The following is a 24682-nucleotide window of genomic DNA, read 5'->3' as shown; positions in this document are numbered from 1 at the left end:
TTTTTCAAAGGAGTGCATGAATGTTGTATCAGCAGAGAACCCCGCTGGGGCTCAGGCAAAAGTTTGAGGCTGCCACATACTGACGCCAGGCCAGAAAACCTGCCACTCAATGAAGCCTTGAAAAAACCAGCACTTCTGAATAATTGGTTTTGCAAGGCTTGATTGAGTCGTAAATTTTGCAGTGTTTATACATATTTCCAAGCATGAAAGGCTTTGACTTTAGTAAGCAAACTTCCAGCAGCAAACACCACTTGGCTGAGGCATTTCATCAGGTGGCATTTACTGACTTTATACAAATAACAGATTGGTAAATTAGCATACTTGTACAATGGGCATTGGTTATGCACCCCTTGGTCTACCACAAATACCAATAATATATAATTTAGTATGTCCACTGCACGGCAACAAAAGTTAAAAAGATGAGTGAGAAAATCAGGCGGGTAAAATAAAGCCCTTTCTCCACAAGGAGGATCATATTATCCCACACGACTGATTCAGAGTCATCCTGGCATTCTTCTAGGGAGAGATGTTTCCTGATCTGTTGCAATTCTGCATTAATATGTTTCAGAAACACCAAACTCTCTTCTTCACGGCACTTTTCTGACAAGGATGATCTGCCTGCCTGCTGGCTCCCTTTGGGCAGCCCGTCTCCTGCATGGAAGAAAATGAAGACTGTATATGTTAACATGTTAAGAAAATCCTATGTAGGAACAGACATTGTTTGAGAAATAAAAATGGAGAGTTAAAAAACTACTGGCTGTTTTGATTCTAAATTCTGGCATTTGGTTCACCTGTTGAAGCAACCTAAGAAATCCTGAAGGTCGTCCAGTGGGTTTCTACTATCTCGATTCTTGGACAATGGATCCAACCCCATGTTCTTACCTCTTTCATCAGAGGAGTAATGGGGACAGCCTGGTGCCTCAAGTCCATTTCTTACATTACACAGAAAAAAACTCAGCCTTGTTCCAGCTGTACATTCAGGAGGGACTGGACATTGTCTCCATGACTTTATGCCATGAAGTGACCCATAAATTAGATAAATAAAAAACTAAATAAATAGCCAATCCTTCACGTACTCCTAAAAATGTACCGTGAAAAGGTTTTGGGTTGGGTTTTTTTAAAGCACTGGATTATGGTGCTTGACATTTGCCCCCTTCTCCCTCTTTAATGATCCTTTTCTCCATTATGTAAGAAAAAGAGAAAAAAAAACATTTTGGAAAGCGCTTACCTAAATCAGCCACAGGCTTCTCGGATTGCTTTTTCTTCTTTCTCAGAATTATATTCATAAATTTATTCCTCATGAAGGGTGGGGACTCTGGTTTCTTCTGTTTAAGATAGAGTACGAAAGCATTCTCCAGGATACCAAAGACCATAAATATAAACATCCCGGTGAAAAACATGGCTGTGTTGGAGAAGAAATGGATGGTAAATATTTGGCCCTTCAGGCAACTGTTCTTTTACACTAGAGTGGGAGGGGCCTGGCAGGAGGCAGAAAAGAAATGGGGAGTGTTGTGGCACTGAGAAGATATGCTGTAGGGACCACACAAGTAACATGTGGGTTGCTGGTTTGGTGCTCCTATATCTGTAGATGTTTTGTCTGTGATGGGATGTATGTATGGTAAAGATGACGGTCGTTTTCGGGGAGCTTGAGATAAGTTGAGTGGGAATTAGGTTTAACTCCAAAGGAAAGTGGGGGAAGTGTAGTGATGGTGGTGTAGCCTAGGATAGTGACAATGAGTGATGGTTCTTCTCCCCACCAGATTTTGTGGGCATCTGATCACCAGAGTAACTACAGTGGCAAATGGGCCAGATTGCTTGCAGAAACTTGTAGAAGCTCTAGTTCTCCTTTATGAGAATTAAATGCCCCCAAACTCACACACTTTGTAGATTATAGAAGGTATAAAATAAGGATAAATCCAAAAATACACCAAAGCATTGAAACACAAAACCGAGTCATCTTGCCCTCTTTGGCTAGCATGGAATCCTTCTCTCTGAAATTCATAATAGTGAAATAGAGAGAAATAGGGATTTCCATGGCCAATCAAATAGATTCATCATTAAAAAGACTACTTTTGTCTTCCTGTCCTTCTCCTGCAGAGGAACCCATAGGACAAGACTGGTTAGTTGTTGAAGCACCACGGAGAGTTCCTAGGGGACAAGTTGCTCAAAGTGGAGTTGGAACTGGACTGGGGCCTCTACCATCAGTCCACAACTCTTATATGAACAACTGCCTTTTGGAAATCCAGACTCCCTTAAAGGGCCACCTTCTGGCCCGAAAATGGACATTGTCTTGGGTCCCATGGCCTCCCACTTGGTGTGATTCCTATGCTGTTGGACTGGCCATGTACTGGGGTTCCTCAGGCCTAAGTGGAGACACCTGTCCCATCTCTGGTTCTGTGGACCCTGGGTTCTATAAATCCTGGTGCTGTGGCAGCTATTAAAGTGGCTTTGGCCATCTGTTCCTTTGTCCCACCTTTTCCTTGAAGGAGTGCCAACTTCCAATCCATAGAACATTGAGAATTTAACTCAACTGGGGTGCACTCCTAACTCCTTGGAGTAAGTCACATTGATTTCAACAGGACTTACTCATGGATGGGCATGGTTAGACTCATGCTGTTGTTCACTAGAAGATTGTGCTGTGCAAACCTTTGTCAGAGATGCATAACACACTGCAGGCCTTTGCTGCTGTTCTCAAATGGTAGAAAGGCATTAAAGAGACCCTTCTTTCCCTATCTCATGCGGGGGTCAATGGGTGCTGCCAGTGTTGAACTAAAAGCTACTGTAGCATAGCAGCTGCAAAACAGGATGTCTTCCCTAGGAAAAATCTCTCAGGGTGGCCCGCTAAACTCTCTCATTCTTTCCCCACATCTGAGATATATGGATAATAACACCAAGATACCTTGCAGAGCTGTTGTAAGATCCGCAAGTTCATGTCATTGAAGTGCTTTAATATGTACTAAACAAATGATAAGGAATATCTTTATTCTAGTTCTGTACAATGCCAGGTAATGACGATTTACAAAATAATATATCCAGCTAAAAATCAGTTACTGACTCAGGGACCTGCTTGCTGGACCACAATGTGAGTAGGTCCAATGAAAGCAACCAAAACTATTTAACAGCCCCCCAAAACTGTTCAAAGGCTGCCAGGGCTGAATAATCTGTGCAGTAAAAGGTGGTTACCTATGACTGGTGGATCATCGGATGCTGACGGTAGCATATCATTCAGAATCAATGACAAGAGTGAGACTTGCAGGATCAGTGTCAATTTGAAAGCAATCTTTTCTCCAGGGCAAGCAAACGCATAAGAAATAGCCATATCCAGCAAGAACAGAGTAAAAGTTGGCAGGATCAGAACCAACACATACAAAATGGATTGCCTCTTCATAGAAACCTGTCCCAAAAAAGGACAAAACAAGAATGAAGATTACAGCAAAGAATGGTACTATCCTTTGAGTCTCATTAGTAGCATCAATTTGCCCATGGTCCTTATTCTTAGCAGCCTAAGAGTGGGTGAGACCATTTGGAGAACTGTTAAACAGGTGATATAATGAAATTCAGTTAGAGGGGATTTGAGGAAGTAAGTTATCAATGTAATGAAATTAGGGATATGAAGTAATAATTCTTTTTTGTGTCTTTTTTCTTTGTTTTGTGTTTTGTAATGTTTTTCTTTTTTCTTTGTGATAAATGTGATTAAAAAAAATGGGGGGGGAAGTGAGTAAATAAAAAAATAATAAAAAATGGGGGGGAAGTGGGTGAGACCATTATTTTCTCTCTTCCTAAAATGTTTCATGGAAAGTGTGGGATAACACTGTCTTTGACACGACAACACCTGTATTTGACACGACAACATCTAACCTGCCCACAAACAAACTAAATAAACAGGTCATTGGAAGAACCCAGGTTGTGCTTGCTTCCGCAACACATCTACTAACCCAATGCATGCTTACTTCTTCAATGATCTTACTAGTGTGCATAGGATTGCAACCTCAGGATGCTATTCTGTTTGTATTGCTGCAGCTTGAACGATTACTTAAAATCAAAGTGTCCATCATCAACATATTGCAAAGGACAATTGATTTATTTTTTTGAAAATGAGCTAATAATGGTTGGTTGGTAAAGGATGTGCCTTTGGGGAGTGAAGTTAAACCTTTGGAGAGGCACATTGCCTGCTATCGAGGCTGTAGAGATCAATATGGGAGAGACATGTTTGCTTGCAGCTGGGGCAGATGAAGGCATCCAGCTGTGCTGCAGCAGATGCACCATGGCGTTTCCTCTCTCTGCTCTCCTCCCAGCTGTCATTCCTTCTCTGGTCACTGCTGTGGATGCATGACCTGACTGCTTGTCTCCAAGCTCTGCAGTTATCTGCATGGGATTCCCACACGGTGGGGTTGATGTTGCCAGCCTTCTTCTGTGTAACACAGAGTTGGTTGGCCAATGGGCTTTGTGCCTGAAGCCACCTCCCCATAAAGCACATCCTTGGGGGTCCTGCCATATTCCATTCTGTGGACATGACCAAGCTGCCCACATAGATGTGACTGAGACAGGAGTGTAGGAATGTGGGCTTGCAAGAGCACATCTTTGCTTGAGACTCTGTCCTGCCATGTGTGGCTCAAAATCTGCCTGGCGCAGTGCATGTGGAAGACATTGAGGCAACACGCCTGATGCCTGTAAGCTGCCCATAAAGCAGTGTGCTCAACATACAAGCCTGGTAGACCTTCATCTAGGTAAATTTACTACCCTAAAAAATTAAGCAGAATTCCTGAAATTTTGCTTAAGCATAAAAACAAACACAAACTTTGTCTTAAGCATAAAACCGAACACTAGATATATAGGGATATCTTTCAGTGTTCCCATGTTTTCTAAATGTATTAGAAACCAAATACCTCATAAGTGACAATACTAAAATTGCTTATATCATATCCCCAGGTGTGCTCGATGATCCTCAGTTCTTCAAACTTCCATTCTCCACTGCTCAAGAAACTTTTGTGACTATCTTGGTTTGCTTTCATGGAAGATTTAGAGCTCTTCAATAGTATTTCCTTATCTAGATTCAGCAGAAGACAAATGAAGGTTGTTAGTTTAGGGCAGTATAGAAAATCACAATCACATAAAGCTGATGAACCCGTTAGGAGCACAGACTGTGTATATACTTCAGTAGTGATGTCTGTCAGCCCTCTTAGGTCTTCCTTTTGAGGTTGTGCCATAACTGTTCCATCTTGTCCCACAGCTTGCTCAGTGTGCGAATTAAGCCCCAGTGTGGCATCACACCCAAACTGGTAGTGATATACCAATAGCAAACATGTGGTCAGCCTCCCATGGTAGCAACTCTCAAAACTGAGAGAAGACTTTGACTTGGGGACATTGGCAGGGGGAGCAAGCATACGATAAGGAGTGATAATAGGGAGACAGTCAAGAAAGATGTGGAAAACAGGGAACGTAAGGCACATTTGGAAAGGCACAAGCTGAGTGTACAGTGTTAACCTCCTGGTGAAGGGAAGGTAAGAAATATAGTAAGTAAATAATAATGCCTTGTGCCCAGTGCTAGTCCTACTCCGTAAAGACCCATTGAAATTAATGGGCATGGCTAACTCAGGTCCATTTTTTCAATGGGTCTACTCTGAATAGGTCTTAGTTGGATGCAACCTAATCTTATCTTTCTATATAATAAAATTGTAAGGCTGTCATCATGCAGCAGTTTTCATGGCCACCAATAGGCAGCCATGCAAACTGTAGGTTGGATATACCAGGTAGGCAGAGTGAGAGAGCAATGCAAAGACATGGGTAGAGTGATCAGGCCACAAAGGAGCAGGAAGGACAGTTCTACCCCACATTCCGCCTCTGATTTCACTGCCATTGATGGTGGGGAGGGCAAAGGGGCAAAGGTCTCTCCAACATCTATCCCACCCCAAAGCTTATGCTATGATTGCTGCTCAGAGAAGGAGAGAAAAATGACTGCATTTTGAAATGCATGGGTTTCTCCTTCACACAACGACAGCTATGCTAACCCTGTTGTTGTCACCACTGCTGCTGGGGTGAAGAGGAAAGTCTTTTTGCCCTTTGTGGTGGTGGTGAAGTTGATGAGTTGCAAAGGGAGAGATTTGTAAAAGTATAAAGGGAAGGGTGGGGTGAGCTGTGGGAGAATTGGGAGATTTAGGAAGCTGTGAGGGATGTGGGGGTTGGAGAGTTAAGAGGAGTTGGGTGTTGGGAAGCTGATTCGGGAGTGGTGTAAAGGTTTAACAAGGGGTGGTAGGTCTGGCAGGCTTGCAAGCAAGACATAGGTGGGAAAGGGGTGAATTGTGAAGGTTGAAGAGTGAGCATATGGGGTACCAATTGGGAGTGTGCATTCAAAAGTACATGGATGGAGAGATAGAAACAAACGATCATAACAGTTCAAAGAAATACAGCTGTGCTTGGCTGTGTTACCTGAACATATTGTGGTCATGGTTAAGTTGCATTTTTGTTTATCAAAAGGAAATGCATGGACATCCAGACCGCAGGATGAAGTGAGTCGGTAGGTTTGAAGCAAATGAATGGAGCCATTGGATGTGACAAATGCCATAGGGCTGAGTGTGAACTTGTCTTCATCGGCCCTAAAGATACGGTTATCGTAAGGAAAGCTTAGCATTTTGTACATATTAGACAACCTGCATTAGTAAAAATGGACTTAAGCAGGGCATGTGGCAAGAGATGAGTAGTAGTGTGGAGACCCTACCATTTTAAAAGACCAAGGGGAAAGCCACCTATGCAATGAGTGGATGATCTGAAACTAACAGCAGGGTTTGCATGGATGCAGCAAGCAAACAAATGAGAATGCTGGGAACAACCTGAAGAGGTGTACAGTACGTCAAAGGATGGATGTGAGATGCAGGAGGAGGAGGAGGAGGAGACAATTTATAGGTTTGGCTCCTACATTGAAACCCTCTTTGTCAATACAACAACCAACCAAACATACATACAGAGATTGACTGCATGTATTATATAATGATAGAGTATAAAATATAACCAAAGGGGGTTATGAAAACATTTATAATATACAAATAAGACATTAATACATTCACATATAAACAATGTCACCTTATAGGAAAGCCCAGGTGGATTCTGTAATTTTTTAATTTTCCAACCAAAATATTTCCAATATTTTTCAAAATTCAGCAGCTGTCATAAAAATGTCTGGGGATCAGAATAGTAATGATAATGTTAGATTACATCACTTCTCTCAGTGGTGAGATGTTCCAAGTGTGTGGCCCCTACCTGTTTTATTTTCCCCCAGAAGGAGGCTTGTGGCATTTTGTAATACCTGTTTATTTACAAATAGCATGGTTGAAATCTTCCAAAGTCCACTGCTCCCACACCAGGTCTTGAGAGAGAGGTGGCCAGCACTTCCAAAATGCTGTTGGCTTGCAGAACCCAAGCACCACTCACTGTGTCCCCCTTAGCACCCCCCTCACTCAGAAACCATCTATGGTCCTTTTCACAGACACCTAAATTATATCATCCTTAGCTAGAGGTGGGGGAAGAAAGGCAGAACAAAAATAAAAACTTTAAATGCTTGGACTCAGTTTCAAACAATTGAGAAAAATGAACTTGCGGTATGTTATTTAATAATCCAAGTAAATAATAATAATAATAATAATAATAATAATAATAATAATAATAATAATACCTAACCTAAACCATTTAAGAATTTAAGCCAGTAAAACCAAGTATTTCAGGCAATCTACCACAGCATTTGTAGGATGGTGGCTATTTTGCATGATAGATGGGTGGTTGGGGAAGATTATATTTCATTTAGCTCTGTGACAGGGAAATGCAAGGTAACCTAAACTCAGCCAAACAATGCAAAATTCACAAGCTCTTGGCTTAGTCCTGGCAATGCTGCCCGCATTTATGCTCATCCTCTATCCCAGTGCTGCTAAACATCTAGCTATCATGGCAGGCAGCCTTCTCGATGCCTGGGCATGGAAATTGTAATGTGGTTTCAGGACTACGCTGCAAATTTGCCCTCAAAATACAGTTTGAAAACACATTCCACATTGATTAAAAGCAGCATTACCGTTCATCTATGTAAATGTCTGGGGTCCAAAATAGTTTCACAGGAAGAGTAATCCTTGTAATGTTACAGAAATCCAAGGGATCCCATGAGATGAAATCATTTTTCCAGCTCTAGTGGAAGGAAAAATTATATTAGTTTGTTGTTGTTTTTTAAATCTCCTCTCGGGTTCTCAAGGGAGGATGAATCTGTTTGTTACTTGCAGAGAAGAAAGAGGACCTTACCACAAGTAGCCAGAAATAGAATGTGACCACCTGCAATTTTTCTTGCTGCAAAGAAGCAAAAGGGTAAAGATTAATGCATTCTCTTCTTCCCGCCCTAGAAAATTAAGACAGATAGTAGCACTACCGGAGGGTGGGAGGGAGATGGATGACCCTCTTTTAAAATTCCTGCTCCCCTGCTGGCTGATCTGCTGGTGGCCCTGCCAGTCAACGCACAGCTGGAATTGCAGCTACTAAACTAGCACATGAATGTTTTATTATTCTACCCCAACAATTATTCCCCTGCTCCAACTTCCCTTCCCTTTCTTTCCCCCCTCCTCAGTATTTTTCCTTAGTCTTATCACTGGAGACCAGACATGTAATGATTATTCTCTCTTACCACTGAAAGGATGGACACCAGGGTGAAGTCTAGGTCAACCTCTAAGGATTCTTCCCAATTCCTCTTGGGTATGGTGTATGAGAAGAGATCCTTATTAGAAGAGATGTTGAGGTACTTGGCCACATCATAGTAACCACAAATCTGTTTCTGGGTGGCTTCTGGAATAGGAACAAAATGAGAAGATGAATGTCTCAGTATGGTAAGATTCAAAAGTCTGTGTTCTAGGCGGAGTCCCACAGTATCCTTCCTTTCCTCTTGCTTTGCTGTCTACCATCATTTCGAAAGCCAGTGAACTGGAGAAATTACTGTCCTTCATTCCAACATCCATCCTACATTCCATCATGTATTTTAGTTGATTTGTCAGCTAGTAGAGCTGGAGGGAAGAGAATAAATGCTCTTACCTGGCACCCAGGAGAGAAGAAAACTCATCATAACAGCTTTCCACATTCTCTGAGAGTAGGTCCAAATGCTTTTTAATAGTAGAATCAAAAATGTTCTAGGCTGCTAGGTTTACTGAAATGAGGAGCAGCAGTATTTCTTGTATGAAATGGAAACCTCCCATGGCTGTGGGGTAATGTATTTCACTTCTCTGGTTTTGAATGTCATTTCCATGCATTTGCTCCTTACTTTATCAGCTCTGCACATCTGCCCATGCCTCCCTGTTGGCCTGAAGTGGACACAAATTCCCTAAAACATTTTCTTTCTCTTCATCTTGATCTTTGTGCTTAATTAAAGATCTGGTAACCCATTAGTGTCCATTACTTCTTCCCCTTTGTGGTCCGGATGTTGCTTTCCAGATAATTATGTTACTTTGATGCACTCTTTGCAAACACTGTTATGATGACAAATATTGTAATTAGACATCAGGCACCATGCACCTGCCTCTTTGAAAATGCAAAGCACTTGTCTTGATGAAATGCAGAATAGAACCTGTGGGTATGTCCACCCTGGCCACATATATCCATTTCATCTCAGCATGGCCAAAACTCTATGACAGATCCTCTGCGTACTTCATAAAACTACAGTTTATAGTGCAAATGGGGAGCCTGTGACCCTCCAAATGTTGCTGGACTGCAACTCCCATTATCCCTAAGCACTGGCCATGCTGCCTGGGGCCAATGGGAATTGAAGTCCAACAATATCTGCAGAGCTACTGGTACTCACTGCACTCTTGGTTTAAGGTCATACGTCTCATCCTTTTAAAACACACGCCCCCTTCTAGATTACTGTACATAAAAATCCCACACAGCCCTTCCCTCTAACTTCCCTCATTATTTTATTTGAATTTTCAACGGTATTGACATATCATTACTTTTTATTATAAGTCTGTACTCCTACTACTCCTACTCCTACTCCTACTACTGATTTTATTATTTATACCACGCCTGTCTGGCTGGGTTTCCCCAGCCACTCTGGGCGGCTTACAACACATAAAAAATTGTAAAACATTACACATTAAAAAATTCCCAATACAGGATTGTCTTCAGATGTCTTCTAGAAGTCAGATAGCTGTTTATTTCCTTGACACCTGATGGGAGGGTGTTTCACAGGGAGGGCACCAATACCAAGGAGGCCCTCTGCCTGGTTCCTTGTAACTTCACTTCTTGCAGTGAGGGAACCAGCAGAAGACCCTTGGAGGAGGTCCTCAGTGTCTGGGCTGAATGATGGCGGGTGGAGAGGCTCCTTCAGGTATACTGGGCCGAGGCTGTTTAGGGCAGCACCAACACTTTGAATTGTGCTCGGAAATATACTGGAAGCCAACGTAGGCCTTTCAGGATCAGTGTTATATGGTCTCTTGTAGTGTTAGGTATGTTGTTGTTATGTGGCTTTCCTGACTCAGTACTAAACTCCAACCTTGGAAGATGATTAGAGTCCAAGACCTGAGGTTAGTCTCCTTTTTGACACTTCCTTGGAATCTGGGTTTATATGACCTCATCATTTCTTGTGTCAGGTGACTGGTGAAGACCTTGCCTGCCATACTGGTGATGAGTCAGATTTCTTATAGTACCCGAACAAGCCAGAATTAAGGCCCAAGCATGCTAAGTCACACATGGACCCTGAAGCGGTTTCTTGAGGGGTTGCCATAGTGGATATCAGCAGCTGAGAGATGCTTCAGCAGAACTGTGGTGAAGAAGACAAATGATTTTAGCTGGTGAGTATAAGAAAGAAAAAAAAGAGGGTTTTTGGCAGGGGAGGACTTTTGGTTTAAAGTGTCAATCCACTGTCACTGCAATGTTTCATTCTGCCAAATGTCTGTCAAGACTTTCCCCCTACTACTGTTTCCGGGTTCAGATCTTTTTCTGAATTGCAATGCGATATTTAACCATATTCTTCCTTGGTTTCTTCCACTGCTGGTGGATTGCAATACATTGACTTGTGTACAATTGTATATTCCAGTCTAGTCAACTGCAAAACACTGGCATGTAATATAAAGTACATCTTTAAAAAGGAAAGGAAAGCAATTGCTGCCATTCTATGGAAGGTAAACGAAAAGCGAGGGGTGGTTACTGGCCCTGAGGAGGAGCTCAGCATGGTTGCTTTGAAAAGAATTCTCTTGGTATAGATATAATAAATATAGATATTATAATATAAAAGAATGGAACATTTATTGGTTGAAAAATAAAACATTTGCAAACACGTGGTGTTGCTCCTTTTGTATATTGTGACATAATATGATTTAATGTGAAAGCTTTTATATGAAACTGTAAAGTGAAGTGCGAGCTTGCCCCACCTCTTTAGAAAGGGGAGATGAGTCCTGAACGATGTCAAGATCTCTGCTGCCCTAAAAAACAAAATTTCTAATTCTTCCCCACCCCAGATGGGACTCGAACCCACAATCCCTGGCTTAGGAGGCCAGTGCCTTATCCATTAGGCCACTGGGGCTATATGCTGCGAGATGCTTCATTATTTCCTTCATCTCGCAGAGCAACTGTCTAATAAATTCTACCTTTGTTTGTTTATGTGATGAGCAGAATTAGTTTTCAGAGTTGTAGTCCTTCGCAGGCGCTCTGCATTCATTTCAACCTACGAGTGAGGAAGGCTATTTGCGCAAACAGACCTGCGGGAAAAGCAGTTGTAAAAATATGGCATGCTGGCAGTCACTGATCCACTGTACCTGAAAGTCGTTTTAGTTTAGTGCTCTGTAAATATAAAACTCGCCCCCTCCGCGACTGTGCACCATTTTCTGTTTTTTCTCCATAAAACTGATTAGACGATAGGATTAAGAACACGCGTGAAGGGCAGCTCGCTTTCGGGGTGGAATTGGGGAGCACGTTTCGTACATCGAATTAATTAAATTCCAGTTAGATGTTTCGTCTGATATTTATTGGTCCTGTATCTCGGGATTGTTATTGAACCGCTAAAACGTATCGACCACGAAGGGACTCGAACCCTCAATCTTCTGATCCGAAGTCAGACGCCTTATCCATTAGGCCACGCGGTCACTTGCAGACACAGAGCGGTATTGGTAAACAGAAGGTATAAAGCAGGAGGTAGCGGACGATGGCCTTTTAAAAGAAGTTAAACTTCACATGTTTCTGAGACGACGGCGGGTTGCTTTTAATTTCCGTGCCATCTCCCGCTGTTTATTGCTGCCCTCCATTTTCCTTTCCGCATTGCCTGGCGGTGAAACTCTCCTAGCTCGCGAGAGTTTCTTGCTGCAGCTTTTAAGGGTTTAACCAGGAAACCTTTAATTTTTTTAGGTCTTCTCCTTCTTCTGCAAGCAGTTAGCTGCTTAACATCTGAGCCAGGGTGCAAAAACGTGAATAAAGAAAGGGAGTGCTTCTTGTGCACACCAGTGGAAAGTGGCCCCCATCACCTTTAGGCAAAAAAAAAAAAGGACCCCGGAAGAAGAGAAGCAGAGGAAGATCTGAAAAGTTTCTCATTAGAAATCGACCGCCCCGTTAGTGAAATTATCCATTTATAGGACTTTTCAGTCTGTGATTATGCGTAGGGTCCCCAAGCTGAATGCTGCGGCTTTGATTCTCCCCCCTCTTTAATGCGCGGTGCCTCTGAGCATGTGCAGAATGTACATTTTGCCCCACGTGGCCTTGAGCATTTGATCTATAGATTTCAGCTCTGCTGCTACTAACTTCTTTTATCATTGTCAGCAGTTTAGGATTCTGAAAAGCCGCGGTGTTCACTTAATTTTTAAAGGGCGAGGCGATCGATTATCGGATAGCATTTGTTGTTCCTTCCCTCGTTTATAAGCGCGTTGTCCCAAGCCGTGCGGGCGGGTGGGAGAAACCAGCGCCCGGGCTCTATGCAGGGGTACACAGGCGCTGTGAAATTAATTCGGCTATTACAGAGTTAAGTAAGAACGTAGACGCTTTTTTTCCAGCGAGCCCCAGTGGCCTAATGGATAAGGCACTGGCCTCCTAAGCCAGGGATTGTGGGTTCGAGTCCCATCTGGGGTGAATTTCTTTTTTTCCCTCTCCTTTCCTCCCAATTCACTTTGGTGGTTCTCATTAAACTATCTTGTTCCTCTCTTACATTTAATTCATCTCATTTTAAAATTATTGTTTTCATCATTACCTGGCTCCAGCCTGGTGGAATGCTCTGTCTCATGAGACCAGGGCCCTGCAGGATCTGATTTCTTTCCGCAGGGCCTGTAAGACAAGAGTTGTTCCGCCTGGCCTTTGGCTTGGAGTCAATTTGATTCCTTCCCACTCTTTCTTTTTTCCTTTCTCCTCCTGTGATGAGGCTGCATTTTAATGTTTCAATGTTGTATTTTAATCTTGTTTTTAAGTTGTATTCATTCAATTTGTTTTTATTATTGCTTGCTAGCCGCCCTGAGCCTGGCCTTGGCTGGGGAGGGCGGGGTATAAATAAATTTATTATTATTATTATTATTATTATTATTATTATTATTATTATTATTAATGCCACAGGAATAAACAGGTCAGCCATTACTGTGGTTTAACCAGGGTTGGCCCACCTGCAAGGCAGCAGAATCCACTGGGCCAGCAGATCCCAATGTTGATCTTTCTTCCCCCTTATTCCTGATTAGATCTTCCCTCACCCCTTCTTCCATGGCGGGAAAAGGGACACCATGTTGGGGTCCACCTCAGGTGTCAAAATGTCTTGGGTTTAACCCTGTTTAGTCTATCACTGCTACATGTCTGTGTTAGAAACATAACCAAAGACAACCGGAAGAAGGCCTTGGGCCTGCCTAAAATTATATGCAGAGGGCAGATCAGGGAGTGCCTGGAAGCAGTGTCGTTCCCAACAGATTATGTGGACATCTGAAACAGGTAAAATTCAGTCAGGTGCTTAAATGTTTTGGAAGCTTTGATCCCATAGATGCTGGCTAAGAAGTTCAAGGTGCTGCAAAATTTCTAAAGCAGTTCATCCTTGTGAACCATAATTTCTATGTGAGGCAATATACGTATCACAGATCAGATTAGACCCAAGCAACTCAATGGACTTAGGCTGCTCACAACTAATTTGTTTGATTTCAGTGGGTCTTCTGTGCGACTCAGTTGGATGCCAACCTATAGGTCTCTAACAGAGCAATCCTATGCATGTTTACTCAGAAGTAAATCCTGCTGAATTCAATAGGGATTAGCCCCAGGTAAACTGGGGTCAGGATTGTAGCCTTAGGTTACACTATGATGCCACTTTAAACAATCATGGCTTCCCCCAAGGAATCCTGGGGACTGTAGTTCAGAGGTCAGCAACCTTTTTCAGCAGGGGGCTGGTCTACCATCCCTCAGACCATGTGGTGGGCTAGACCAGTGTTTCCCAACCTTGTGCCTCCAGCTGTTTTTGAACTACAATTCCCATCATCCCTGACCACTGGTCTTGCTAGCTAGGGATGATGGGAGTTGTAGGCCAAAAACATCTGGAGGCACAAGGTTGGGAAACACTGGGCTAGACTATATTTTGGGGGGGGAAATGAATGAATTCTTATGCCCCACAAATAACCCAGATATGCATTTTAAATAAAAGGACACATTCTACTCATGTAAAAACACGCTGATTCACAGACCACAGGCCAGATTGAGAAGGCGATTGGGCCGCATCCGGCCCCCGGGCCTTAGGTTGGCCACCCCTGCTGTAGTTTGTTAAGGATGCTGGGTGTTGTGAGGACGCCGTTCCCCTCTCAGAACATCTACAATTCTCGGAACGCTTTAACAATCAGTCCTTCTTCCCAGGGGAACTCTGGGAATTGTAGCTGTGTTAAGGGGAACTGGGGTGTCCTTACAGCGCTTAGCAATGAATAACAAGCTTAGTTGGTCTCTAAGGTGCTACTGGAATATATATTTTTTTATTTTGTCCCATCCTTAACTACAGTTCCCAGAATTATTGGGGGAAAGGCATGACTGTTTGCTGTGGTATGATATTGCTCTAAATGTATACTGCAGCTGGAGTCTTAGGTATTATATACAGTACATCTCCCAATTAATATATTGATTGTGTATTCCAGAAGAATTTCTATCATATCAGAATTTTAAAAGCCTATTTTTAACCAGCCAGTGATGTGAACTTTGCCCAGTGTTCAAAATAATGTTCCTCTACCTCTCATGTTCTAAATAAGTAGCCTGCTTCTTCCTCGTGACAACTGCTAATTAAAAAAATAGAATTACTGTAAAAATGCTGCATTGTGATTTTATAGCAACAAAATGACAAGCAACCTTTTCCTTAAATCCATAGTGCCCTCTTGTGGCAATCAGAACTAACTAAAAATTGGCTTTAGAAAAGAGGAACACGTGGCCTTTTCAAAGTACAGTACTGTCGAGATTCTTCCAGAAAATGCACGAAGAAGGAACTGTATTCTCTATTATTTATAACAATGGTTTTCAAGAAGTATGGAACAGATGTCTTTCACGGAAATAAATTTTGCCTCAGAAAAAAGCAGTTGCAGAAAGTAATTCAAGAGAAAACATCAAGGAAATGCCTAACTTGATTATAGAATAAACCACCTGTAAAAATGCTATCATTTAAGTTAGCAAGCTGCAGCATGATGGCTAAGAAACAACTCTGGTCCCCAAGATACCAGATCAGAGGTATGAGCAAGAAGAGACAAGGTTCTTTCCACTCCTGATTTTATGTCATTCCATGTTTTCTCTACCCTTTATTTCCACTTCTTCCAGAACTCCCATCATCCCTGACCATTGGCACTGCTGGTTGGAACTGATGGGAGTTCAGTAACATCAGGAGGGCTACAGATTCCCCATCCCTTTTCTAGAAGCAGTAGAAAAGGACTCAGTTGTTGCTCGGTAACTTCCTTGCATTCTCTTCTCTCTCATACGTAGCAGGAAACATACAAAGCTACAGCATGAACAGGGAAACAACAGGGTCTTCAGAGAGGGGCAGCTAGTTCATAACTTGTGTGAGGCCCCATTGCTGCCTCAAGTCTTCCAACAACGTACATCCAATTTAATGTCAAAATGGCTGCATTGTAATTCATACAGCTGCCTGGGAAACGAGGTAGCTCCCAATGTTTGGGCTATGTAGCCCCAGCGGTAGCAACATCTAAGGCAAGAGAACTGGATATTCTCCATAATCATTGGCCACAAAGGGTTCATAAAAGCACTACTGCCCCCCCTCCCCTTTTTAAAGTATCACTAGTTTTCAGGTGCTTTGTATGCCTGTTGTCAGGTAGAAAAATGGGATATAAATATTTCAAATATTTATGTGCACATAAATATGAACAGGTTTAGGATGGGTGAGAACAGATTGCACGAGAAAGCAGGGATAGCAAACAAACACGGTACAGTACAGCTGCCCTGGAAATGAGTCTAAAAATGTACAAGACTCATGCTTAGAAGAGCTGTTCATTTAAAAGCTAACCGCTACAGCAGAGCTTTCCAAACTTGACATGTTGGTGACACACTTTTTAGACATGCATCATTTTGTGACAACAGTATTTCAGTTTTACTACCGAATCAGGAGGTTAAACTAGCCCCTTTCCAGCATTGCATGACACATCTACAAACTGCAGTCGACACACTAACGTGTCACTACACACAGTTTGAAAAGCTCTGTGCTACAGCCAAGAAGAGTTGGATTAATTACTTTGGTAAATGTATGTTATGGCAGTTGACATAGGACTTCAGCTTCAAGCTCCATTAGTTTTAGCGAAAACGTCCACCCCCATTTCATAAACTGCAAGGAACAGATTTTATGGTGTAAGGTTTTTTTTATTCTTTTCCAAATCCAAATATTAGAAAGAGTTCAATGGACGTGTTCCAGAATGCTCTTTTTCTCTGGTGCGTTCAGTCAAAGTCCACATGCCGGCTTTGTTTTACAGAAGAGCGAATCTTTTTTTGTCGGAGGCGTTCACGGTTCATTTTCTCCACCCTAAAATCAAATAGAGAGGTTGAGGATGACATACTTAAGTGTGTCTGTGAAATGATTCCGGTTTGTTATCATAAATGATTTGTATCAGGTTCTTGTCATGCAGAATCAACATTTCAAAGAAAAGCAAAATCCTAAGTAGTCAAGGGATATTTCTCCTAAAAAGCCTGAAGTAGTTGATATTTTCCCAGAGAAGATGTACCCGCTATGTTTTATCCAAGTGCAACATTCTGAAAGTGATGCCCTTTCTATATAAGTGAAATACAGCAATGCTACCTTGGATGTGTATATTACGATTCCAGAGGTCCACTTACACTCTAATACACACAAGAGATGACCCATGGTGCTCTGCCCTAAGTCAAGAAACAAAAACTGTCTCAGCTTGTCCAGCTAGAACTAAGAGAAAATGAAGGCTATCTTCTTTATTATGATATGTTAAAACCAGGGGTCAGCTGAGGGCCTCCTGGACCCTTGCCTAAGCTACCTAATATGATTTTGTGACGCACCCTTGACAGTTGGAAGCAAGTAGCTGCTCTGCTTGGCTAATGGTAGCTACAGATGATTTCACCTTGCTCTAAGTGAGCACTGTAGGGTGCCATTTTTAATGCAACAGCTGTCAGCTACAGATACATGCTGATTGAAGTGTTATCTGACTAGTGGACTCATACCTGCTTCTGATCATTTCCACCGTCTCTTTCGATTCAGTCCGAGGCATCTCAGTGGCTTCTATAATCATCTCTCTGATTTTTTGCAAGCAAGCTGCCAAATTCCTCATCTGGTAGCGACTTACTTCAGAGGTGACTATCAGTTCTCCAGATTTACTGATCCTATTCTTGTGCTGGGAAAGAAAACATTTTTTACTATGGAGCGTTCCATTTTCATTAGTTTACCAGCCTAAAAATAAGGTTTTGTTTTTTGTTTTTTTAAAAAGAGGGAAGCAGACATGATTGCCACAGGAGGCAACTTCTGACCGTCTCTTCTGAAAGTTACCCTTACAGCCCAATCCTATGCATGTTCACTTTGAAGTTAACTCTCACCGGGTTCAATGGGGCTTATTCCCAGGAATACATGGGTCTGCAGCCTCAATGAAAGTTTTAGATTTACTGTGCAATGGTGCTGGGGAAATTATCTGTGTCTCAGTAAACTGCTTATAGGAAGCTGTGGATTAGAATCCTGCTTATTCCCACCTTGGATATGGGCTGCCCAGTAAAAAGTGGATACCTCATTTACTGGGCAGGGGAACCTGAGAGCAGGCACGCCAGTACTACTGTAACTGTGGGAGCTTTTGCAGAATATAAACAAGTTTCCAGCAGAATGTCAAGAACAGCAAACTTTCAAGCACTAGGATCTGGCTGATGCCACTAGGTGAGGTGTTCTGTTGCGTGGACCTCAATATCTCCACTGCTCCAAGGCTCCTCTATTACATTACCCAGCACCAGAGTGCTGATGAAAAAAAGGATCTGATTTCCATAATAGGGTAACACATCTTCAACAAATAAAGAGTTGCGACAATTAACCAAACCCTCCAGGCACTGTTCTTGGGTATAGAGCAATCACACTGCAGAGTGAAAAATGAGGTAAGGATAATAGATCACTTTCAGTGTTAAAATGTTTTAGGTAAAAAAAAATTCCAGCCATTAACTTAGCTTATGCTTAGCAATTACTTTCCTCAATGCAGAAGTTAGATTTGCACAGGTCACCAGACACTAGCTAAAGGTGGCAAGCAGTCCTAGGCTTGCATTATGCCTAGACCAAACGGCTGCTGTATCCAATGTGTGCTCAGCCCAGGAATGGAAAAGAAGCCCATACAAATAGAATGCACAAATCCAAAAGTCCCTCAGCCAACAAATTTTCAGCACTGCATTGTGCCTTGAATGTGATGCTAATCAGTTAGCATAGGTTTATATGTAATCAATATTGAGTTATATTGCCTAAATGACTTCTTAGAACACCCTAATTTCCTTGTGTGCTGCTTCAATAAACTAATACACCAAGATCAAACTATCCTGCTGGGCTAAATAGCTTGGGAAGTACCTAGGAAAAGAAAGATAAACGCTAAGAATTACCATTGTGGCCATTTTCTGTCGCACATCTTCCGAGATCCAATCTGCTGTTGCCAAATGGAACCGGACTTCTGCCTTCGTATTTACTGCGAGTGAAACAAAGAAATACATGACTATTCCTAGGGGCACATGGAGAACTACACATCCTATCCAAAGGCTGCAGGTTCAGATTTTAATTCAATGTCACACATACCCACCAGCTGATCTTGCTGCCATGCAAAATGTCACCCCCACCATCTAACTTTGAAGGGTCCTGCATTTTCAGAAGAATTCTTGGCATTTCAAGAGACGCGGCAAAAAAAAGGAGACTCAAAGCCAAAAAGTAGTACTTTTTATTAATGCCTAATGCATTTTGGCTGGCAAAGTCCTCCCTCAGGAGCATTTCCCCCCTTTTAAACAATGTTTCCTTGTAAACAACTCAAAAGAACCATTTTAAAGTCATAGGAGTTTTATCTATCAAACACATGTCCCAAAATTTCCTCCAAAGGGTTGGAGGATCCTCTAGAGCAGATGGGGAGGAACACAGGGACTTGCAGAGGACAGGAGAGGGCATTCCTATTACAGCACTGAATATTAACTCTGATCTTTAAAAAAAAATGAAGAAAAGAGAAACTAGTTAATGTCAGGGAGCTGCCATCGGGACAGGGGAGGGAGGCATGGGAGCTGCTCACGCTCCTGAGAAGCAGCTCCTCGTCCAACGAGGGGGAAAGCCACACCTCCAGTGGAGCAGAGGCGGAATGGGCAAGCCGAGAGAGGAAAGGGCTCAAAGATGCTACTCAGAGCCCAGGCGCCTCACCTAGCCCGGCCAGCCAGGAAACAGGCACACCGTTTCCATCGCCCAGTTTACGCAGAGGTGTGAAACGCAAGGAGGGAAGGCGGAGATTTGGGGTGTCTTAAGTTCTTATGCTGGAGGGGAAACCGGAAGGGGCCACTCCCGGAATCTGCAAGTGATTGAGACAGACATGAACTTTCTGGTCGTGCACTTTAAATAGTTTGCACAAATAAAAACCTGCCAAAGACAGGTTGGAGTCCTGCCTGGCTACTCGTGAGCAACCACCACACCACCTGACAGTTAAAAAGAAGCACTGATCTTTCAGTACTTGTCAAATTCATAAGGCTAATGAGTCCTCAGATTTAGATGTACAAACGTTAACTTTACACATCTAATAGCACCACTGGTTAACAGAAAAATCCACAGCTTGATTCTATTCATGTTTCCTCAAAAGGGAGCTCACTCCCAAGTATACATGCCCAGGACAAGTATCTATTTAAATCTGCTCCGATGTTTTTCGTACCTTTATTAACATTCTGACCTCCTGGGCCACTACTTCGGCAATACGATATGGACAAACGATCTGGAAAAGATTGCAAAGAGAAATATTGAAAAGATACAGTCATGGTTTTGTTTATGTATATGGAAGAAGAAGAAGAATGGGTGAAATTGCATAGGAAAGGATATACTGATCTGGAAGGTCACACTTGGAATAGAGGTGAAGTATGAAGGTAACTCCAATAAACACTCCTGTAGGAGCATTCTGATTGTCCTTAAGTAGTTATTCTCCATCTGGTGAAATAAGCAGGTAATGAATTGCTGTGGCAGCCTCAGCGAAAGCATTTTCCACCAACGGGATTTACTTCCCAATAAGACTACATGGGACTATGGGCATTGTTTTTAGGATATATGTTTCTGAATGTTTTCGATATATAATAAAAACAATGCTTGAAGTATATATTTTTTAAGGTAGCATACAAGACACACAGAATTAATTACTGCTTTATCAAATGTAAAATTAAGATAGCCTCCTGAGTTACGTATGGCATTAAGCTGAACTAGAGCTTAGAATGAGCAAGCAAGTATACCGGTGCATGTGAAAATACTGCAGCCACATTACTCCTGAGGTTTGGCTTAGCATGGGGGTAGATCCTGAGCCACAGGGGCCAAATGTTTCTCTTTATGTGGTCCTTGGGACTCTCCCCAAGCTACATCCCCTCTGCAGACCATGTTTCACACTCTCCTTGAGTGTCTTTGCTGTGCTATAATATGTCCTGGAACTCTGATAATGCCTCTTGCCTGCCTGGATGGAAAACAGAGGGTGATGTGTGACTGTGTGTACAAAGAAGGCACATGGCTTGCTCTGTTCACTTTTGCCTCTGGCCTCACCCACCACTGGCATGTGGCCTCCACTGGCAACACAAGCACTATAAGGCATCGTTTTGTTAATGATTGGCTCACCTGTTCTTTGCAGTTCTGTGTCAGTACCCAATCCTCCACTAAATAAAAGTTTAACTGATTTACAGCACAAGCCTATAGGCCTGATTAAATCAGAAATATAGCCATAGTACTTACTTCCAAGCAAGCCTGCATAGGATTACACTGTTACAGGCAAATAAAATGAATGCCTGGGGAAATCATTCGGGAGAAAGAGACGTCACTTCTCTAAGGTTCTGGACTCACCTACAGGTATGACGGGAACAGTCTGGTTTGCCAAATCCTGTTAACACAGAGATACATATTGTTAAGCAACTGCAACTTACTACTACTGTAAAAATTTCTGTAGTACAATTAGAGTATAAACAGAAAATGGAAAAATATGCAACTACAGCAATAGATTATTTTTTTTAAAGGCCATTGGCAGGGTCTATCAATTTTTAGCTTTACTTTGTACAATATAGATTTCTAGGCACTCAAATTATTTTGTTTCCTCAGCTTTAACGTCTTAGACCAGACTCTTGTGACCATTTTTCAGTTCAGCAAAGCTCACAATCAGAGGACTTCTTGAACTAGGTGTGGATCATCAGATTCTGAAAACACTTTATTCAACCAGGAGCAGTAAGTTGTGTCCACTATTGTCAAGTCATTCACAATTCTAGTTTATCACATCTGAACCTTCAAGAAAAAACAGGAGGGGCAACTCATGAGGACTTCAACATGCAGAATCATTGTACGACTGAGTCTGAAAAAGAAATCACCACCTTTGAATTCAGTCTCAACATCTCATTGCCATTCTCCAGATAAAACATACTGGATAGCTACCTATCGCTGGTTCCCTCACTGTGAGAAGTGAAGCTACAGGGAACGAGGCAGAGGGCCTTCTTGGTAGTAGCACCTGCCCTGTGGAACACCCTCCCATCAGATGTCAAGGAAATAAACAACTATCTGACTTTTAGAAAACATCTGAAGGCAGCCCTGTTTAGGGAAGTTTTTAATGTTTGATGTCTTATCGCTTTATTATGATTATTCTGTTGGGAGGCGCCCAGAGTGGCTGGGGAAACCCAGCCAGATGGGAGGGGTATAAATAAATAAATTATTATTGTTATTATTAGGCAAATGGTAGGAGTGAATTTCCTACATTGGCAGGAAGTTGAATTAGATAACCTTTAAGATTAAGTAAAGGCAGAGTTAGAAGCAAAAGGGTAGTACAATACAGTGGTGCCTCGCAAGACGAAATTAATTCGTTCCGCAAGTCTCTTCGTCTTGCGAGTTTTTCGTCTTGCGATGCACGGTTTTCCATAGGAATGCATTGAAAATCAATTAATGCGTTCCTATGGAAACCGCCTTCCCCCGACCTCTTCTGGCGGGCGGCATTTTAAAATCGCCCGGGACAGCGGAGGACTTCTCCGCTGTCCGGGGCGATTTAAAAGCCCCTGGGAAGGCAGGCAGGGGGGACAAAGACTTTTGCCCCCCGCCTGCCTTCAGAAGAGGTCCAGGACAGGCTTCGCGGACCTCTCCGCAAGCAGCGGGAGCGCTCCTTGCGGAGAGTTGCCAGCGCGCCCAGGCTTCGCGGCCGCGCCGCCCGGCTTCGGGACATCGTTCCGAAGCCGGGCGGCGGGGGGAGGCTTTCTCGCCCCGCCGCCCGGCATCGGGACGATGCCCCGAAGCCGGGCGGCGGGGGGAGGCGTTCCTGCCCCGAAGCCGGGCGGCGGGGGGAGGCTTTCTCGCCCCGCCGCCCGGCATCGGGACGATGCCCCGAAGCCGGGCGGCGGGGGGAGGCTTTCCCGCCCCGCCGCCCAGCTTCGGGACATCGTTCCGATGCCGGGCGGCGGGGGGAGGCTTTCTCGCCCCGCCGCCCGGCATCGGGACGATGCCCCGAAGCCGGGCGGCGGGGGGAGGCTTCAAAAGCCGTCCGGGGGCTTTTAAATCGCCCCGGACAGTCCCGGGGCGATTTAAAAGCCCCCGGTTAGGCAGGCAGGGGGGGCAAAGACTTTTGCCCCCCGCCCGCCTTGGGAAGAGGTCCTGGACCTCTTCCCAAGGTGGGCGGGGGGCAAAAGTCTTTGCCCCCCCTGCCTGCCTTCAAAAGCCGTCCGGGATAGCGGGAAGCGCTTCCCTGCTATCCCGGACCGCTTTTAAAATGCTGGCGGTGGGGAGCAAAGCCTTTCGCCCCCGCCGGCCTTCCTGGACCTCTTCTGAAGTCCGGAGGGGGGGAAAAGGCTTTGCTCCCCACCGCCAGCATTTAAAAAAAGGTCCCCGAGATTTCCTTATGGGCTTTCGTCTTGCGATGCAAGCCCATAGGGAAAATCGTCTAGCGAAGCGTCGCAAAAACCGAAAAACCCTTTCGTCTTGCGGGTTTTTCGTCTTGCGAGGCATTCGTCTTGCGGGGCACCACTGTATAACAGCTTGCAGAACCATCACCTTACTCAAACTAAGCAGGACTGGGTTCTGGTCAGTGGCTGGATAGGAGGCTGCTTGGGAACAGAACATACACTGTTTTGGGTGTCATAAGGGAGGGAAACTGAGATATAGAGAATATATGAATATATAAACAAAAAGCAATAATTGTTTATCTTTGCTGCTCGCATTTGTTCACATATCCCATAGCTGTCAACGTTTCCCTTTTTATAAGGGAAATTCCCTTATTCCGAATAGGATTCCTCGCAAGAAAAGGGAAAAGTTGACAGCTATGGCTATCCCCTCAGAGAAAATATGCTATTTTATTTATTACACCTGTCTATATCATGACCCCCCTCTAAACAAGAGGCAGCTCTATTTTATCCTCCCAACATCTCCGTGAGGTAGGCCGGGGTAAGAGACAACGACAAGCCCAAGGCCACCCAGTGAAGTTAATAAGCGCAGCTGGGATTCGAACCGGCGTTTCCCCAGTTCCTATTCTTAGGCCTATCCATTTACATGGGGCAACGCAACTTCCGCCCGCAGACCGGCGGTGAGGGAGAGGCGTAGAACTATGCAAACGGAAATCCACGGAAGGCGCTACTCTGCTTTTTATATAGATCTAGGTGCTCCGACCATCAATCGCCTCCAATCCGGATTCCTAACCTTTTTTGCGTCGGCTCCTTTTTGCTGCGAGGCGTAGAGTTTGTCCAAGCTGTATTCGCTCCGGAATTCAGAACCGGAGTCTGGGCGAGCGGAGGCGATGGCTCGGCGCGGGAAGTCCCGAGCCGCTTCTGCGGAGAGCAGCTTCAGCGCCTGCCATCGCCAGACGCAGCGCAGCGCGCACGCCGCCATCTTGTGCTGGGCTGAGTGCTGCTCTAAAAAAGTCCGGCTACAAAAGGCACTCGGTCACTTGCCGTTCCGGAGAAACACGGTTCTCCTCCTCACCTTTCCCCTCCGCCTTTTGCATAAGTGCGCATATGCGATTCCGAAATCTGCGGAGGAGATACGCTGCGCCTGCGCTGCTGTTGATATAGGCTGTCCACTTCTGAACACTTT

The 24682-nt window shown here is 43.7% G+C and overlaps 3 protein-coding genes across 3 annotated transcripts in view; 1 reads left to right on the top strand and 2 right to left on the bottom strand.

Moving 5' to 3' along the window:
- Positions 1–24682, top strand: part of USH1G (USH1 protein network component sans) — a 162559-nt gene that overhangs the window by 15229 nt on the left and 122648 nt on the right. The window lies entirely within an intron of this gene.
- On the bottom strand, positions 373–10606 carry LOC309363447 (5-hydroxytryptamine receptor 3A-like). Its single transcript, XM_081899789.1, has 9 exons — positions 10508–10606; positions 8654–8811; positions 8278–8322; positions 8057–8166; positions 6427–6593; positions 4887–5047; positions 3184–3394; positions 1229–1402; positions 373–651 (listed from the first exon to the last, which is right to left on the bottom strand). The coding sequence occupies exons 1-9, from the start codon at positions 10590–10592 to the stop codon at positions 383–385; spliced, it is 1380 nt and encodes a 459-aa protein (XP_081755915.1). The 5' UTR covers positions 10593–10606; the 3' UTR covers positions 373–382.
- MRPL58 (mitochondrial ribosomal protein L58) lies at positions 16813–24512 on the bottom strand. The gene is made up of 6 exons (XM_081899928.1): positions 24290–24512; positions 21473–21509; positions 20313–20372; positions 19021–19103; positions 17623–17792; positions 16813–16957 (listed from the first exon to the last, which is right to left on the bottom strand). The coding sequence occupies exons 1-6, from the start codon at positions 24476–24478 to the stop codon at positions 16873–16875; spliced, it is 624 nt and encodes a 207-aa protein (XP_081756054.1). The 5' UTR covers positions 24479–24512; the 3' UTR covers positions 16813–16872.

This window comes from Podarcis melisellensis, assembly GCF_964234715.1.
Source record: "Podarcis melisellensis genome assembly, chromosome: 2".
NCBI classification, from domain to species: domain Eukaryota; kingdom Metazoa; phylum Chordata; class Lepidosauria; order Squamata; family Lacertidae; genus Podarcis; species Podarcis melisellensis.
The sequence above is the reverse complement of the archived record's forward strand: the minus strand, read 5'-3'. Positions and strand labels throughout refer to the sequence as shown.

Coding starts and splice junctions, on each gene's coding strand:
- LOC309363447 (XM_081899789.1), bottom strand. CDS start 10,592: ATGATGAGGTCATATAAACCCAGATTCCAAGGAAGTGTCAAAAAGGAG. Junction 3,395..4,886: donor TTAGTATTGTCACTTATGAG/GTATTTGGTTTC, acceptor TTTTTGGGACAG/GTTTCTATGAAGAGGCAATC. Junction 652..1,228: donor GAAGCCTGTGGCTGATTTAG/GTAAGCGCTTTC, acceptor TCTTCCATGCAG/GAGACGGGCTGCCCAAAGGG.
- MRPL58 (XM_081899928.1), bottom strand. CDS start 24,478: ATGGCGGCGTGCGCGCTGCGCTGCGTCTGGCGATGGCAGGCGCTGAAG. Junction 17,793..19,020: donor GACAGAAAATGGCCACAATG/GTAATTCTTAGC, acceptor TTTCTTTCCCAG/CACAAGAATAGGATCAGTAA. Junction 16,958..17,622: donor GTGGAAATGATCAGAAGCAG/GTATGAGTCCAC, acceptor ATTTGATTTTAG/GGTGGAGAAAATGAACCGTG.